The sequence below is a fragment of the Gallus gallus genome, chromosome 1, assembly GCF_016699485.2.
Source record: "Gallus gallus isolate bGalGal1 chromosome 1, bGalGal1.mat.broiler.GRCg7b, whole genome shotgun sequence".
Lineage (NCBI taxonomy): Eukaryota > Metazoa > Chordata > Aves > Galliformes > Phasianidae > Gallus > Gallus gallus.
The window spans coordinates 174,307,073-174,322,798 of record NC_052532.1 but is presented as its reverse complement, the minus strand read 5'-3'; the positions used below and the strand labels follow the sequence as shown (position 1 = coordinate 174,322,798).

General features: G+C 38.3%; 1 protein-coding gene across 7 annotated transcripts in view; it reads left to right on the top strand.

The window, feature by feature from the left end:
- The window catches only part of PDS5B (PDS5 cohesin associated factor B), a 101,922-nt gene that overhangs the window by 13,239 nt on the left and 72,957 nt on the right, over window positions 1-15,726 (top strand). For all 7 annotated transcript variants that reach the window (XM_046941892.1, XM_040700089.2, XM_015277870.3 and 4 more), the window contains exons 2-3: window positions 8,876-9,001; window positions 11,560-11,763. In XM_046941892.1, coding sequence (XP_046797848.1) covers window positions 8,894-9,001; window positions 11,560-11,763 — 312 coding nt within the window. In that variant the 5' untranslated portion in view covers window positions 8,876-8,893. The remainder of the gene's footprint in view (window positions 1-8,875; window positions 9,002-11,559; window positions 11,764-15,726) is intronic.

Below are 15,726 nucleotides of genomic sequence, written 5' to 3'. Positions count from 1 at the left end.
ACTGGAACAGGTTGCCCAGAGAGGTTATGGATGCCCCCTTAAAGGTCCCTTCCAACCCAAACCATCCTATGATTATGAAAATAAATTATCTGTGGAGATTGTCTGTATTCTGCAGTTTTGTGTCCTGAATTCTTATTTGTATTTTGTAGGAAAGGGAAATCAGCACTTTAGACAGCTCTGTCAGATTTATGATATGTTGAATTTAGTTTATTTTGTGTTGGATGCACTGTTGGATGTGACTGAATGTTTTAACAGTCAACCAAAAACCCTTCACATGAGCTATATCACCTATGTTATTCCAAGTTTGTCAGAGCTGAGGTGGCTGAAGATGCGTATATTCAAATGTGTATATGAATGGACACTATCGAAACTTAACAAGAGGTGTTAGCAGTCTTTCTTCATTAACTTCATTTAGTAAAACTTCATTGTATTTTGGTGATCTTTAGCATGTGAAAACGTTTCATCATTTGAATGTTAAGGAGACAAAGTTGTTAAAGACTTTGCTCCTCTCTCAGACTTATTTATCTCCATTACCTCTCCCCCTCTCTTCTGCTTCTCCTACCGACAGGAATTATGATCTTTCTACAACATACCCTACGTCCATGCTGGTTTAAGTGAGAACTACATTCCTGATTTCCAGATAGTAGTGCCATCTTGCCTCTCTGTGTTCGTTTTTTCCCATTATTTTAAGGCACTGTGTTTTTCTAGAGCAAAATAATTTATGTCTACCTGACAGGAAGCTTGAAGTACGTGTTAGGTAAAAATTGCCATGCTCTTGTCCAAACAAATGTAAGTTAAAACAGATTTGAGTGGCTTATTGTACTTGGGTTTTTTTCTTTTTGTACTATTACCTTTTTTTTTGTAATTGCACTGTTATTTCCTTATAGCATCACATGCTTTGCATTAAAGGTTGCAGAGAGGAGTTTGGTCAGAGTCTGTTTTTTATACCCTTTTTTTTTTAAAAACTTTTTATATAGTAGACTTCCATAAGACGGCCCCTAACATGCAATGAGATCTGATGTTCTCCCAAATATTTGACTGACAAATATCTTGCAGATGTCTGTTTTACTCGCTGATTTTGTTGGTCTACACTCTTTTCCACTTTGTGATAAAAACATTATATATTTTTCTTAGTCCATATTCCTTTAGCTCTGGTTTTGCTTTTTTTTCTCTGTCAGAATGTTTTGCAATGGTTTTCCAATTCATGTCTCGTTGTCATCTCTTGTCCTGCAGCCATGCACAGAGATAAGGAATTGTAATCATAATACCTACAGTTCATCTACTTTGTCTTGGCTATGAGCACGAGAAAGCTGAAATCCACTTTTTTTTTAAACTCTTGAAACCTTGTTTTATGTCATTAAAAATAGTGTTTTCCTGATGATTTTCAACAAACAATTGAACAACAACAGAAAAACAACACCCTTTGCTTTTAATCGCATCTCTAATGCTGAAATTTACAAGTTGGCCTGCTTTTGTATCCTGTGGAAGCTGCACATGTCCACAACACCACTGGAGAGAGCTGTATGCTGAGGTAACTCAGTATGGAGTACCGTGTGCTGTTCTCTGGGAGGCTTTTTTAGCTAATGGATTTTGAGAAATCTTACCTGCGGAAATAGCAAGTTACCTGCGATCATTTGTGTACAAATGCCTTGCAGGTTTTCAGCGTACTTAAAAGAAGCCATGGTACCAAAGTCAGTATATTTTTCTTTTTTTCTTTAGTCCTCCAAATCCTCTGTACGTAGTGGAAGTACTTCCTCTTCCAGTTGTTACCTGCAAACCTATTCATAGAATCATGGAATCACAAGGTTGGAAAGGACCTACAAGATCATCTGGTTCAACCGTCCTCCCATTACCCTTTCTACCACAAGCCACTAAACCATATCTCGTAGCTTCTCATCCAGACGCCTCTTGAACACTGCCAGGGACGGCGACTCCACCACCTCCCTGGGCAGCCATTCCAGTGCCTGACCACTCTCTGAGTAACTTACTAGGTAAACACTTTGTGGATAAGGAAACTTAACACTCTTCACTCTGTTTTCTAATGTAAGATTGAAAAGTGCAGTGCTTCCTAGAAACAAGCATTATTACCTAAGTATTGACTGTCAAAGGATTGCCACTAATGAAAGTTCCGTCATGGAAACCTGGTACTTCTCATATCACTTCTCATCTGGGTGTATTGCTTCAGTCTTGCAATGTGATTCATCGTTCCAGAAGAGTATTAATTAGTGGTTTCTGTAAATTCTTCCTGTATCAGTCCTTACTATGTATTGCGCTGCCTTGCAGAAATCAGGACCGAACACTTTCTCAGTACTGTGAATAATACTAGTATCTTGATTTAATAATAGATAAGTGGATACTGTAACATATTTCTAAAGGAGAATGCAATGTATTCATGCAGACATACCTCAACAAGTATGAAAATGTAAGGAGATTTACAAGAGCATATTTGGTCCAGTGCTGAAGTTTTCTATTCTACTCAAAGATGAAAAGATTCTGCCAAGATTCAGCTTGGAGTTGCTTTTTATAGCAGAGTTGTAACTCCTTAGTAGAAGATTTATTATGGTAATAGTTTTAATATAGTGGCACTTACATAATGTAAGTGTATAACAAGTCACTTCTCACCTCGGTCAGTTGTTGTCAATCAGCTCTGCATAGCAGGATTTTAACAGGATATAACAGTTTTTTTGTAAATGGCTTAAAACATTAAATTATTTGTGTCTAATATTAATAACCCTGTTAGAGGGAAAGATGTCTGCCTCTTTTATTTGTGCATGTTGTGGGTTAATCTCTTCAGAATACTTTGTATCTTCTCTGCAAATTGTGGCTTGACCAATTTCTTCACACATACTGTGTTGCTGAAATGAAGCTACTGCTTTTAAAGCATTTGTAGTGACCTATTTTTATTCGTGCAGGGATGATACCTACTGAGGGTGCAAAAATAGAGAAATAGTCAACAGAAATGGCATGCTAACAGAGCAACAGAGCTATGAAGTGAGCTCTGTTATGGATTATGACATGGAAAAGTTCTGACTTCCTCACAATATTCTGTGAAACAATGTAGAGAAAATGTTCATAGGATTTACTTCTAAATCCTTTTCATCTTGCTGATGGAGTGGCCTGCGATGGGGAGAGGTCAATATTGGATTGTAGAGAATGGGTTGGTGACTATTTACTTTTTCTTGAAAGTTATGAAGACGTCACCAACTTCATTATTACTGATCAGTGAGGCTGTGGATGCCCCCTCCCTGGAGGCATTCAAGGCCAGACTGGATGGGGCTTTGGGCAAACTGGTCTAGAGGGAGGTGTCCCTGCCTATAGCAGGGGGTTGGTACTAGGTGATCTGAAAGGTCCCTTCCAACCCAAACCATTCTATGATTCTACTATTATGTTTTTAAGTTCTGAATTTTGGGAGGCTTGAACGTTAAGGCAGAAGACACACTTGTATGTAGACAAATTGCTAAAGCTGGATTCATGATTCTTCTCTTGGATTAGGCACATATCTTAATCCTTCAAGTATTTTCATTTAGATGTGTATGGATCCCTGTGAAAACACCGTTGACGTGTGACTTCATGTGTGTTAAGGCATAGTTTATTTAATGATTAGCACAGTTAATTAAATCACCATAAGCAGTATGAGTTGTCATCCAAACAAAATACAATTAATTTGAATGTGGTTTAAATCCACCTTTTAGATCGTTGACTTAATATTCTGTAATGATATTTATTGACTTGTAAAATATATTGCTAAGGTACTTAACATGCAGGATGTCAATCCAAGTTTTTTTTTTTTGCATGTGTGTAATCTGTTTTGTGGTGTTGAGCAAGTAGAATGCATGTATTTAGATTATTGGTAAAAGATTAAATACTATATAGAAACAATTTGAATATCAGGCTCCTTCATACTTAATATAATGGCCAGCGAAGTTGCTCACCTGGAATTGGGTAACTACAGGGTCCTGCTAATCTTGTACAGAACTAAGTATTTCTATTTCAGTTACTTGAATTTGAGCACATTTTGGCAATGCCACCTGTTACTAATGAATTCTATTTAGACTAATGAATTGTTCTGTAAACATGCTTTGACTGGCTTTTATAATTTTGCATTAAGTGTGATCTTTTGATTTAACTTTTTTTCACACAGGAAATGGATGATTAATCCATCCTGTTTCAATGTGAAATAAATGCATGAATGCATCTTCAATTTTTAATGCCTATTCCATGCTTTAATTGTCCAGTTATCCTTTTACAAAGAATGTGTATTTTGTCAATTCTGTTGCTTTTCTTGCAGTTGTTTCTTATATACTCCCTTCCTTCCCTCTGTACCCAGCAAGGGCAAAATCACATTTTAACTTGTTAGCATTTTTTATACACATCCATTTTACCGTGTGCTTCTTCAGACGTACAGGCTTTTCCTGATTTTATGTCTTCCAAGTCATAGTAGCAGCAATGCTTCTGTGTTGAAAGAAGCAGCATCCAGCATCTCTCAGCTCCTACTGTACCACTGCTTTCTGCACGAGGAGTGTAGTTCACATTTAAAATGCTAGGTTCATTCGGAATATAGAATCATAGAATGGCCTGGGTTGAAAAGGACCACAGTGATCATTGAGTTTCAACCCCCCTGCTATGTGCAGGGTCGCCAACCAGCAGACCAGGCTGCCCAGAGCCACATCCAGCCTGGCCTTGAATGCCTCCAGGGATGGGGCATCCACAGCCTCCTTGGGCAACCTGTTCCAGTGCATCACCACCCTCTGTGTGAAAAACTTCCTCCTAATATCTAACCTAAACCTCCCCTGTCTTAGTAAAAAACCATTTCCCCTTGTCCTATCACTATCCACCCTCGTAAACAACCATTGGCTGTCTTGTCGATATGCTCTCTTATATGTTGTTATGTACGGTACATAATTGTAGACTTGTCAAGCTTTATCATTTGTTGTAGGTGCAAAATGAGGCATAAATTAAAATTCTTGCTGGCCCAGCACCTACATACACCTGTTCCTACCAAAAATCCAACTCCTATACCTTGCAAGTTGAGATTCAGAAAATACATTACAACAGGAAGGCAACTCCAAGCTGATCAATATTGCGGTGCTCCAGAAGGCTGTGCTGCCCTGCAGTGGTGAAAGTCCTGCATTTGTGAATTTCAGAATCAGTTCCTTGGATGAGGCAAATTGGTTGAAGTGGTTTTAATTTAAAAACTGCTGACCATTCCTTCTGACTAAACAGAGTGTTTCATTTTGATAATTTCCAGTTAAACTTGTATTTCTTGAGGTAGAAAAATCTTTCCAGTAATGGCTTTCTTGATGGTGTAGGGTGTTGTGGTGGGTTGACCTTGGCTGGCTGCCCACCATGCTGCATGCTGCACTCTCACTCCCCTTCCTAAGCAGAACAGGGGGAGAGAGTAAGAATGTGGGAAACTCATGGGTTGACATCAAGAAAGAGAGATCACTGACTAATTATTGTTGTAGGCAAAACAGACTTAACCAAGGGGAGGTTAATTGATTGCCGATTATAAATAGAGCATGATGATGAGAAACAGACATATCATTGTCACCTTCCTCCCCCCACACCTTCTTCTTACAGTCTCAACTTCACTCCTTTGTTCCTGACTCTTCCTTCTCCTTTTCACACCTGCCCATCCAGTAGCACAAGGAAGATGGGAATAGGGGTTGTGGTCTGTTCATAATGCTTCATTTCTGCTGCGCCTTCCTCTCCTTTTTCAGTTGCTCCAACATGAGTCCTTCCCCGTTGATGGCAGTTCTTCCTGAGCGAAATGCACCCTTTTCATAGCATGCAGTCTATTCCTGCTAGGAACAAACCCATCAACGTGGGTCCCCTGTGGGCTGCAGCTCTGGCATGGGGCCTGCTTCTGCCCTCAGCATGCAGAGATACACTTCTGTATGGTGCCCGTGGTCTGCAGGGGGAACAGCCTGCTCCACCATGGACCTTGTGTGGGCTTCAGGAAGCTGCTGCTCTGCACCTGGAGCACCTCTTGTCCTCCTCTGCACTGATCTGGGGGCTGTAGGGCTGCTTCTGTCTTCCTGGTTTACCCATCCCTTACTCCTCTCACTCAGCAGCAGCTGCGTGGTGGTTTTCACCCTTCCTTAAATGCACTCTCACAGTGAAGCCATCAGAGTGAGTGTTTGGTGTGGCTCTGGCCGGTGGGTCCCATTTGGAGCTGGCTGGAGCTGGCTCTGGCCAACATGAGGGCAGCAATCTCATCTCACAGTGACCAAATCTGCAGTCTTCTGCTACCAAAACCTTGCCATGTAAATACATACATTCCATGTTGGAGCTTGGTTGCCGGAAGCTTGTTTGTGTGTCAGTAGGACATGTCAGCCAAACAGTTCAACTTTGACCATAATGTACTAGTTTGGCTTAAATTATTTCTTAGTGCTCTAAAGGGGACTATGCCACCATATTCTAACCAAATTTTAACTGAGTTGATCTGATCTGTCAGCTGTCTGCCACTGGAAAGGGGACGTTTTGATCCCCAGTTCCCTTAATTCCTGTTCCTTCCTTTGAATGGGCTCTGATGCACGTCACATGCTTTTCAAAACCTATTAGGTTGTGGGTTTTTTTTGAGTTGGTGAGTTTGGCTGATCCAGGAAAGCACTGAATGCTGTTGGAGTATTATTAGAGTGAAGACAGCAAAGCTCCTGTCTGCTGCGATGAACGGTTAAGATCAATGTTTGCATCATGTATAGCATCCCATCTGGAAGCTGTAATGTGGGATCTGCATCCAACAGCAAGAAGAGTGAACTTGGTCGTATCTTCTGTGTTATGGAGGAGTTCTAAACTTACTGTCGTGACAGTATACTAAGAAATACAAAATGAATTGGAGGGATGTCACATTTTCCTGGGAGTACTAGAAAAGGTTACTTAACTGTGTTTTGTTCATCCCCAGCTTTCTCACTATCTGCTTTTAATGAGTTCTACTTACACTTGTAGTAAAACTGGCCTGTAGATGTACGTACAAAGAGAAGACAAACAGCATTGGCTGCTGCATAGCTATGGAATTGCACTGCATATCATGGCTGTCAAGTGTCTTCAGTTAGTATGTTGAAAAGCGAGGTGACACGGGTACGTGGCATGCATAATAGATGATGTGGGAAGTGAGCTCAGCAGCTTCACCCAACAATGTGCAAGCGAAGGATGAAAAAGTAAATAAATCTCATGATGAATTGTTGATGACCTTTTATACTGAAATACACTGGTCTTTGTTCCTGCTTATTATAGCCAAGTAACATATCCTGATGTTTGAACTGAAAACTTGAAAAAAAGTTGGAGTTGTCAGCTCTTCGCTTTGGCCTTAAATGACCTTTTTCTTTCAGTAAAGAAAAGTGGATAATTGCATCATTTAGGGCTTTCTTTTTCAGGCTTACTGTCTCAGATATTTCCTACAAGCTGTTAACTTTCTGGTGAATTTGTCTGATTATGTTCATTTGATTCATTTTCCCCATTTCCCAAAATAAAAGTTGTGCTGTACGTGTTCTTTACAAAAGATGTTTCATGGAAGCTTACTGAAGGTTAAACAAAAACCTGTAACTTATGGTGTCATCTTGAAATGCGAACCGAGGGATACAAAATGGGTTGGGGTATTTAGGGGCATGGGTGGGCGAGTTTATTTCGTGTTCCAATTTTCTTTCAGTGTAGAGTGACATTGATTTAGGTGCTTAAGTCTCAAGTGTGGCAAGTTATGCTGTCCTCTTATGGAACATGCTACTGTACTGTCTCTCCTTTCTGGTCAGTTTCGTTGTTATAGTTCTGAGGCGTTCTATGTTTTATATACAAGGTTAGTAGGAAGAAAATGCCTGACTTGGATTGCACAGTTCAGGAAGGCAAACACTGGGAAGAAGTATTTCAGACTAATAAAATGGGGTGGGGAGAAGGTGATGGTAGAGAAAAGTTTCCTTTATTTTTATTTTTGCATTCTTGGCTGCGTTTGCATGATCTTTTAAAAACATCTTAATCATCCCAACACGTGTCATTTAGTTTTATTCGCTGTTATCTGATTTTATTAACTGCTTTATGTAAGTAAAGCTTTCAGTCTTGAAGTAGAAGAGTAATGTGCATCTTCTTCCTCTACTGCAGTAGGAGTTTGCGTAGTTCAGGATAGATTAGGTGACTGAAGTAATTGAAGCACAAATTAAGGGACTGAATAGCTGAGTTGTTTCTATAACTGGAATTTAGGAATAAGATATTGTTGCTTATTTGCACTTATTTGTTTAAAAACTTGGGTTTATGGCATAGAGGAAAGACTTCCAATGAGCTTGCTCTGTTCCTGTACCTGTTGCATTCCCTTATAGACTGCTTATCTAGATTATTGACACTCTCTTCAGGGTATGGTAAAACTTGTTGAAAATGCAGTATCTGCAAATTAAAATTGGTGATGCATAACACTTCTGAAGCACTGCTGTTTACACATCTAGGGAAATTGTGCTCTCTTTAATTGTTTAGAAAACATGAAGTTCACTTTAGATGTCTGTATTCAGAGAGTGTAAGAATCTAAGCTGGCTGGAGTTTATTGTTAACAAGTGACTGTAACAGTTCAAACAAGCTACTTGGTTGCAACTCTAAGTATGGTGATCAAATACATTCAGGAATGAAGGGTTTGGACTTTTCAGCTGTGTACTTCTAGGAAGTTTTATTGTACTGTAGGACAGTCTTCTTGAATGTCAAAACCATTGCTGCCAGCCACAATCTGAAAAAAGGTGTATTTTGTCAATTTTCTGTTTGCTTATATAGTTTTTTCTGTAACGTTTTAGTGGGATTTTGACCCTTCAAATCTACATAATTGCTTTTAAAACCAGGACAGAAAAGGTAAGCATGAAGTAGATAATTAACATTGACTGTCTTCTTTCTTTTTCCTTCACAGTTTTAAAATTGTGAAATCATGGCTCATTCAAAGACGAGAGCCAATGATGGAAAAATCACATATCCTCCAGGAGTCAAAGAAATCTCCGACAAAATATCTAAAGAAGAGATGGTGAGAAGGCTAAAGGTTAGTAAACACGTTACCTGTAATTCTATGATGTTTATTGTATACAACATTCAATGGTCCTATTACAGTATTTTCTATCTGAAAGGATGTCGTATATATTTTCTTTTGGACAAAACCTTTTCTTTGCTTGGAAGGAGGAACTTGTTGGCTACTGTGCCTTCTGTTGAATGCTTTCTTGAGATAACTGATCCAGATATATTTGAAAGTTAGAAAAAAAAATCATTTACTTAAATTTTATTTCACCTCCTATAGTGAGTCAGTGCTTTTAGAGATGAAAATACTGGAAAATGTGAAAGGGGGTGGGTCTTAATTTTGGAAAGAATATATTCCATATATGCATTTGTGCTCCTTACAAGGTTGATAATAAAACCCGCTTTATAGAGGCTAATATGAGAATAATACGTTAAAGTCTTTGATTATACTGTGTAAATGTATACTAAGTCTCCTGTTTTTCTTGACCAGTTTCTTTGGCCTAACCCTACAGAAAGAATGGAAATACTTGGTGGATAATTATGTTGCTCCTGTTCTTTATCTACCCATGTACTTTGACAGAATGGCAGGCTTATGAGTGTTATGCAAAGGGGAAGCCTGCCACGTGGGCTTGCCCTGAGAAACAGGAGGAAACAGATTTGGGAGAGGAACCTTACACATTCTATGATTTGGAAAAGTTTAATTTGGAATTTTCCTAAAATGTATTTTTAAGTTGCCTGGTACTACCAGTAAATGAACAAAACAATTAAAAACCCCAAAGCACGAGGGTTCCTTCCTCCTTTCTCCACCATTAACCTTTCTGTTCCTTGGGAATTTAATTGATGGGTGTTGTAGCGCATTCTACAATGTTTAATAGAATGCAATGTTTATTATTTCTCCTGCTGGGAGTTAAACTCATAGATAAAGATGATAGTGTGAACATTTTTTTTTCTTTTTTACCTCTTGAAAATGCCTACAGTTCTTACTGATCTTTTTTCTCTTATATCTTCATTTGCTGGCTTTGAATTTCTAGTCCTTGTATTGTCATTTTGCGGGATAAGTGTATGTTGCAGGAAGCCGTGTTTCTTGTCCAGCTGTTCACGCTGGCTTTGCATTCATGGTTACACAGACAGAGAGAACCACATGTCCTCCTTTTACTGAATTGGGTGATCCAGGCTATTGAAAACACCACAAGTGTGTACGCATAGATTATAAACACAGTTGCAGGAGCTAAAGAAAACAAGTTTACAGATAAATGGACTATTAACCTCCTCATTTCCCTCTCTGCTGAATTCACATGAGTATGGGGGAAGAAGCTCTTCTTTGTACGTTTTGTAATTCCAAGCAGGTAATTTGCTGTTTGTTAAGTGGAGACATTCCATTTATCTAAACACAAATTATTGTGAAGTCTGAGAATAGAATATGCAGAGTGAATTTATATATTAGCATAACTTGGCAAGTTGTATGCATTGCTGATCAACCCGTCCTCCAAATTATAGTGGGTTTGGAGAGGAGAAAGGGAAAGCAAATGTTCAGAAATGGGGACTAGTACTGAAAAGGCAAAGGTGATAAATGTTTTTGGAAATGGTGAATATTGTGAGGAAAGCATTTCTTCCAGTTTTTCTTAATATGCAAGAGCTAAGGGATCGTGTCACGAGTCATAAATTTTAGACCAGCAATCTTATAACATACTTTTCCATAAATTACTGGAAATGAAAAGGTAAAGCGTATTACTGGAGGAGGATGTAGGAGTCAGAAAAATTGAATGGGTGAAGAAATGTGGACCACATCTGGAAGCTCCAGGAGTATTAATCAAGGTGGTTTGGGTGCAATTTCAGGCTCAGGAATTCTGTAACTCATTGTTTTGCCAGAAACTAGGAAAGCATGCTAGGAAAACGATCTTGTTTTACTTTGTTTTCCTTAAGTGCTGTGACAGATTTGCTCTGGAGAAAAGCTGCCTAATTTTTTTTTTATCAGTATGGAATTTCATCGTGTCAGGGAAGAGGAATGGAAGGTTCATTACTAGAATGACAAAATCTGTGTTTGTTGCAAGAACACTAATGACACTTGAGTATTTGTTTGTTACCTTATTAAATATATAAATTTAATGAGTTTCCATAGAAGTGAACACAATCCTTCTTTGCTGTTTGTAAAATTACTTCTTATATTATCTAAGGGTGTTGAAGATAGTAGGAGGAGAAAAAAAATTGGAAACTGAAAGAGAATAAAGGGGGAAAAATACATTAGAAACCTAAATACTTAAGGGAGGAATGCACAATTTGAATAAAGTTTTGCTGTTCTCCAAATTATTCAGTGACTCCTTCTGTATCTTTTGATTTCTGATCAATTTGATGACGTATTTGCTCTAAAAATATGCCCGAAAGTCTACTGCTGGATTGTTGTCACCTCTGACAAAAGGTGTCTGCTGGGACAATTGGCAGAGAATTTGACTAATACTTCTCATACCCTGAAAAATAAGGCACTGGGTTTACTACTGTTATTCAGACAATTACTGCTGCGTTGCTTCTGATGGGTGTTGCGCATTTTGTCGTCATGTGTATTGAAGTCTTTTTATACTTTCTTTACAGATGGTTGTGAAAACCTTCATGGATATGGACCAGGACTCTGAAGAAGAAAAGGAGCTGTACCTAAATCTTGCTTTACATCTCGCTTCAGATTTTTTCCTCAAGCATCCTGATAAAGACGTACGTTTGCTGGTAGCTTGTTGTCTTGCTGATATTTTCAGAATTTATGCCCCTGAAGCTCCATACACTTCACCAGATAAGCTAAAGGTAAATAGAATTAATCTGTTTTATTTTCCATGCCTAATTTTTCAACTGAATGATTAATGTTTGGTTATAACTTCTTTTTCTGTGTTTATTTCTGGTTAAGCCTGAGCTGTCTGAGACATTCATGTGATTCTTGAATAAGAATGTTCTGTGAGATCAAAAGCTCATTGGATAAAGTGATACATAGTACATCTTTCAATAACTCACAGGGATTTGGATTTATATTGGAAATAGATGTTTTCCTGAACTGTCTTTAGGACTCAGTAGTACTGGGCTGTTACTTCAGAATTAGTCTTCCGTCTGTAGCTTTTATTGTGATATCTGTCAAGATAGCTAATACTTTCACTCAGAAAAACATGTCTGCTGTTTCTAGTTCAACTATGAAGAGATAGTTACTGGATTTCTGTCTATAAAAGCTCTACTGAAGCAAAAATACTTCTGTCTAGAGAAACCAATTCTGATGTGAATTGGAAAATGCAGGAATTACAAACATTGCTGATCCCACTAGATGGAGATGGTTGATTGAGAAATGCCAACTTTGAAAAGGCAATACAGATCTGCCCTGTTTGTTTCAGGACTTTTCATTTTAGGCTGCTTTTTTTGTTGCTTTTAAGCTCTTATTTTAATAGATGTCTGATTTTCTTTCTGGCTTAGAAAATAACACCCACTTTGTTTACACAGTCTGAGTCTAGACTGATGAAATGACTTATACAGAAAATATCGCAGGGGAGAATAATGCCAAAAACCATCATATTTTATCTCCCTGACTTACGAGGGTAGTACAGACACACTCCCCCTGCATGGTAGGATAAAAGAGCAGTTGGGGTGAAAGGCGTGTCTATTGCAGTGGGAGAAATCACTCCGTTTCTGATCTAGTGGTTATGTTGAAAGTGCTTCTTAAGCAAGGTCAACACTACAGTTACAATTGAAATTGATGCTTTCTTACCTGACATGCTGGAGAGAAACCTGGGGATTTTTGCAAGCTGTATTTTTCTGAATTGTTGCATTTCTGATCATACTTACTCAGGTTACCTCCTTTATTGATTACATCATCTCCAGCTTCAAACATGAGCTTTCTCTACTGGACTATGTTTGTCTGATGTTAAGGTTCTCAGACTTTCAGTTCAGTTTTGAGTAGTGTGTTTTCCTTTGCTTGTTTGTTGGTCTTTTTTTTTTTTTTCTTCAGAGTTTGGCTAACAAATGATACTAACCCTCCATACAGAATGTCATCTGTCAAATACTATGATGGTTTACGTTTTATTATCGGGAAGTTTACATTACTGATCTTTTATTTACAGTGTAATTATGCTACTAGTACTTAGATCTCTGAATAGACTGCAGACTTCCTCTGTCAGCATCCAGTTCTGTAATCTGTGCAGATTTTAGAATTCAGTCTCCTAATGCAGATTTCTAAATGCATTTTGAGAAATAAAGGCAGGACAAACAGTAGACCTTTGCCTGGGACTATTGAGGTAGATTATTGCAAACCAGTTTCCGCTGAACACAGCTTTTGTGGTTGCAGGACAAGCTCTGATACATATGTTGAAGAGTTCCCTCCACCTTAAGACAAAGAGGTAAGAGGAAGAACACTTCCTCTTGGGTTATATCTTGGCACTATTTATATCTAGTATTTAACATCATGCCTATAGTGCAGCTTTCAGAATCTTCTTTTGTAAGTATAGCATCCAAGTTGAAGATGGAAAAAGGGAAGTGCTGAAATGGTTAATTTTTGGAGAGGGGAAAACATCAATCTGAAGTTTTTATTCTTACTTCATACATCTCTTTACCTCATTTGCACAATGCGTAAGCTACACAGAAAAGGGGTCAGGATTTGTGGTTCCCCTCTCTTATGTGTATACTCAGCATAAATCTTTAATGCCTCAATGAGTGTTGAAAGATCTTTAACAATAGAGATGGAAAATGCCATGAGCTGGGTAAAAGCAGAACTGGAGTAGGACTGCTCCTCTGGGATATGAAAACTTTTAATTTAAGGCTGGGGAAAGCCTAGAGCCCAGTTCTGATTTTCTGGGGTGGAGGTATTCTCACCACTGGTTTATGTCAAAGAGAACTGCTTAGGCTTATGGATGGTATGCTTGACACAGCTAAAATGGAAATAGTTAAGGGTGTGTATAGCAGCAGAGTGTCAAGCATCTGAATGTATTCTGTGGTGCAAGCTGTGGCTCTGATGCACACTGAAGCCATTGTACGGTTAATTTGTATCAAGACAACAATCCACAGAAAACATCTGATGTTCTTCCTAAAGTTGAACCATACGTGCTTGTTTTGGAGTTTGGGTTTTAGTGTGTGCTTGCCTTAGGAATCTGATGTGGAGTAGTAGTGACAAATTTGTGGAAGTGTTGTGATTTCTTAGCTGCAGCCAAAGTTGATTTATCCTGTGTCTTATGTGGACACGTGTGTGTTCAAATAGGGTACTCTATGCTCAGAAAAAGGAAAAGCTTTGGGTCATGTAACACCAGGTACTTAAAATTAACAGATACATTTCAATTTAGTCTGCCTTCTAAAACGGGAATTGAGGGAAAAGAAAGGAGTACGTTTGTTAGTTTTTCAGACTATGCTTTTGTTATTTGTGAAGCATTCAGATGTTATACACTAATGGATACTGTGCAGTACGTCTAAATTCATATGCAGTGCAAACAAAAACAGAAAAACTAGTTTTGATCTCATGACAGTCTGTGAGTTACATTTACTGAATGCTGCATACTGAGCTGCAGGATTAAAAATACAGATTCTTTGTTAAATTAACACAACTTTTACAAGTAATGCTTTAAAAAAGAAGAATCATTATACATAAAGCATGATCTCTAAAATGAAGTCGTTCTTATATTTGGCATTCTTCTAGAGGCTCCTTTTCTTGTTTGGTTGAATCCTAACCTTCCCTGAGATTCAGTCTGTGTGGCTGCCAGACTTCCCAGTGCCTTCTGGCCTGTCAGTTCTTCAGATAATAGAGCTCATTGCCTGTGGGCTGCTGGCCTGGTAGTGCTTCAGGAACTGCCTTTAAGGGGGGGAGTTCTTCAGACTGGTCTTTATCTATGGACTGAATGCTTTTTAGTGGTAGGAGTCCATGAGGTATACCCTTTGAACTGCATATTCTGGTTTAATTTCAACCACAGAGTGTGATTCGTGTGCTCTGTAACTGATCTGAAGCGTGAACCAAATGATGGTCTTCTGATCATCCATCCCCAGTTAACACATCAAAGCTACAGTCTTCGTGAATTCCATGAAGCTGCAGCTTTGAGCCACATACTTGCTGTACTTTTAAAATTATTATTTTATTTACTTTTTACTTATTTATTTACCAAGAGGTGGTGATGTTTTATATTCTAACTCCTGTTTTTTACCTAGAGCAGTAAATGCTTGGCTTACCTGTTAAGGCTGAATTTTGTGCTTGTAGCCTTAAAAAGATGGAACTATATTCTCATCTCTTCTCCATCTCATCATTCTTGGCTGGGGGGCAAGGTGGAATGGTCATTTGAAAACATAACAGAAGAGCTTTCTAATCTTAAGTGGACAGTGTGTGGAAGAGGCTTGTGAGCTTTCCTTGTGTATATATGCAACTTAATGTGAAAATTATATTACAGTTAGCTTACAGATCACAATTCCTTTCTTCTAAGGAAACTTCTCATGGCTAACTATAAGGCTTTCATGTATTTATTACGGCAACTTTATACACTCCATAAGAAATTTGTACCCAAATTATTATGAATACACTTGAGGCTGCAAACACTGTCGCTGGATAATAATGATGATGATGTGTACTTCTCAGTCTTTTGATTTAAAATAGTTCCTAGGAATTTCTAGCTATTTGTTATTCAAATATAAAATGTAGTTAAACAGGGCACCTTCTTCTGTTTCCATTCTGTTCATGATTGATTGCTTGTTCCTTACAACCTGCTTGGTTATATTTTGAGATATGTGTTTTGAAGTTTTCTGGTGCTGCAAATAGAT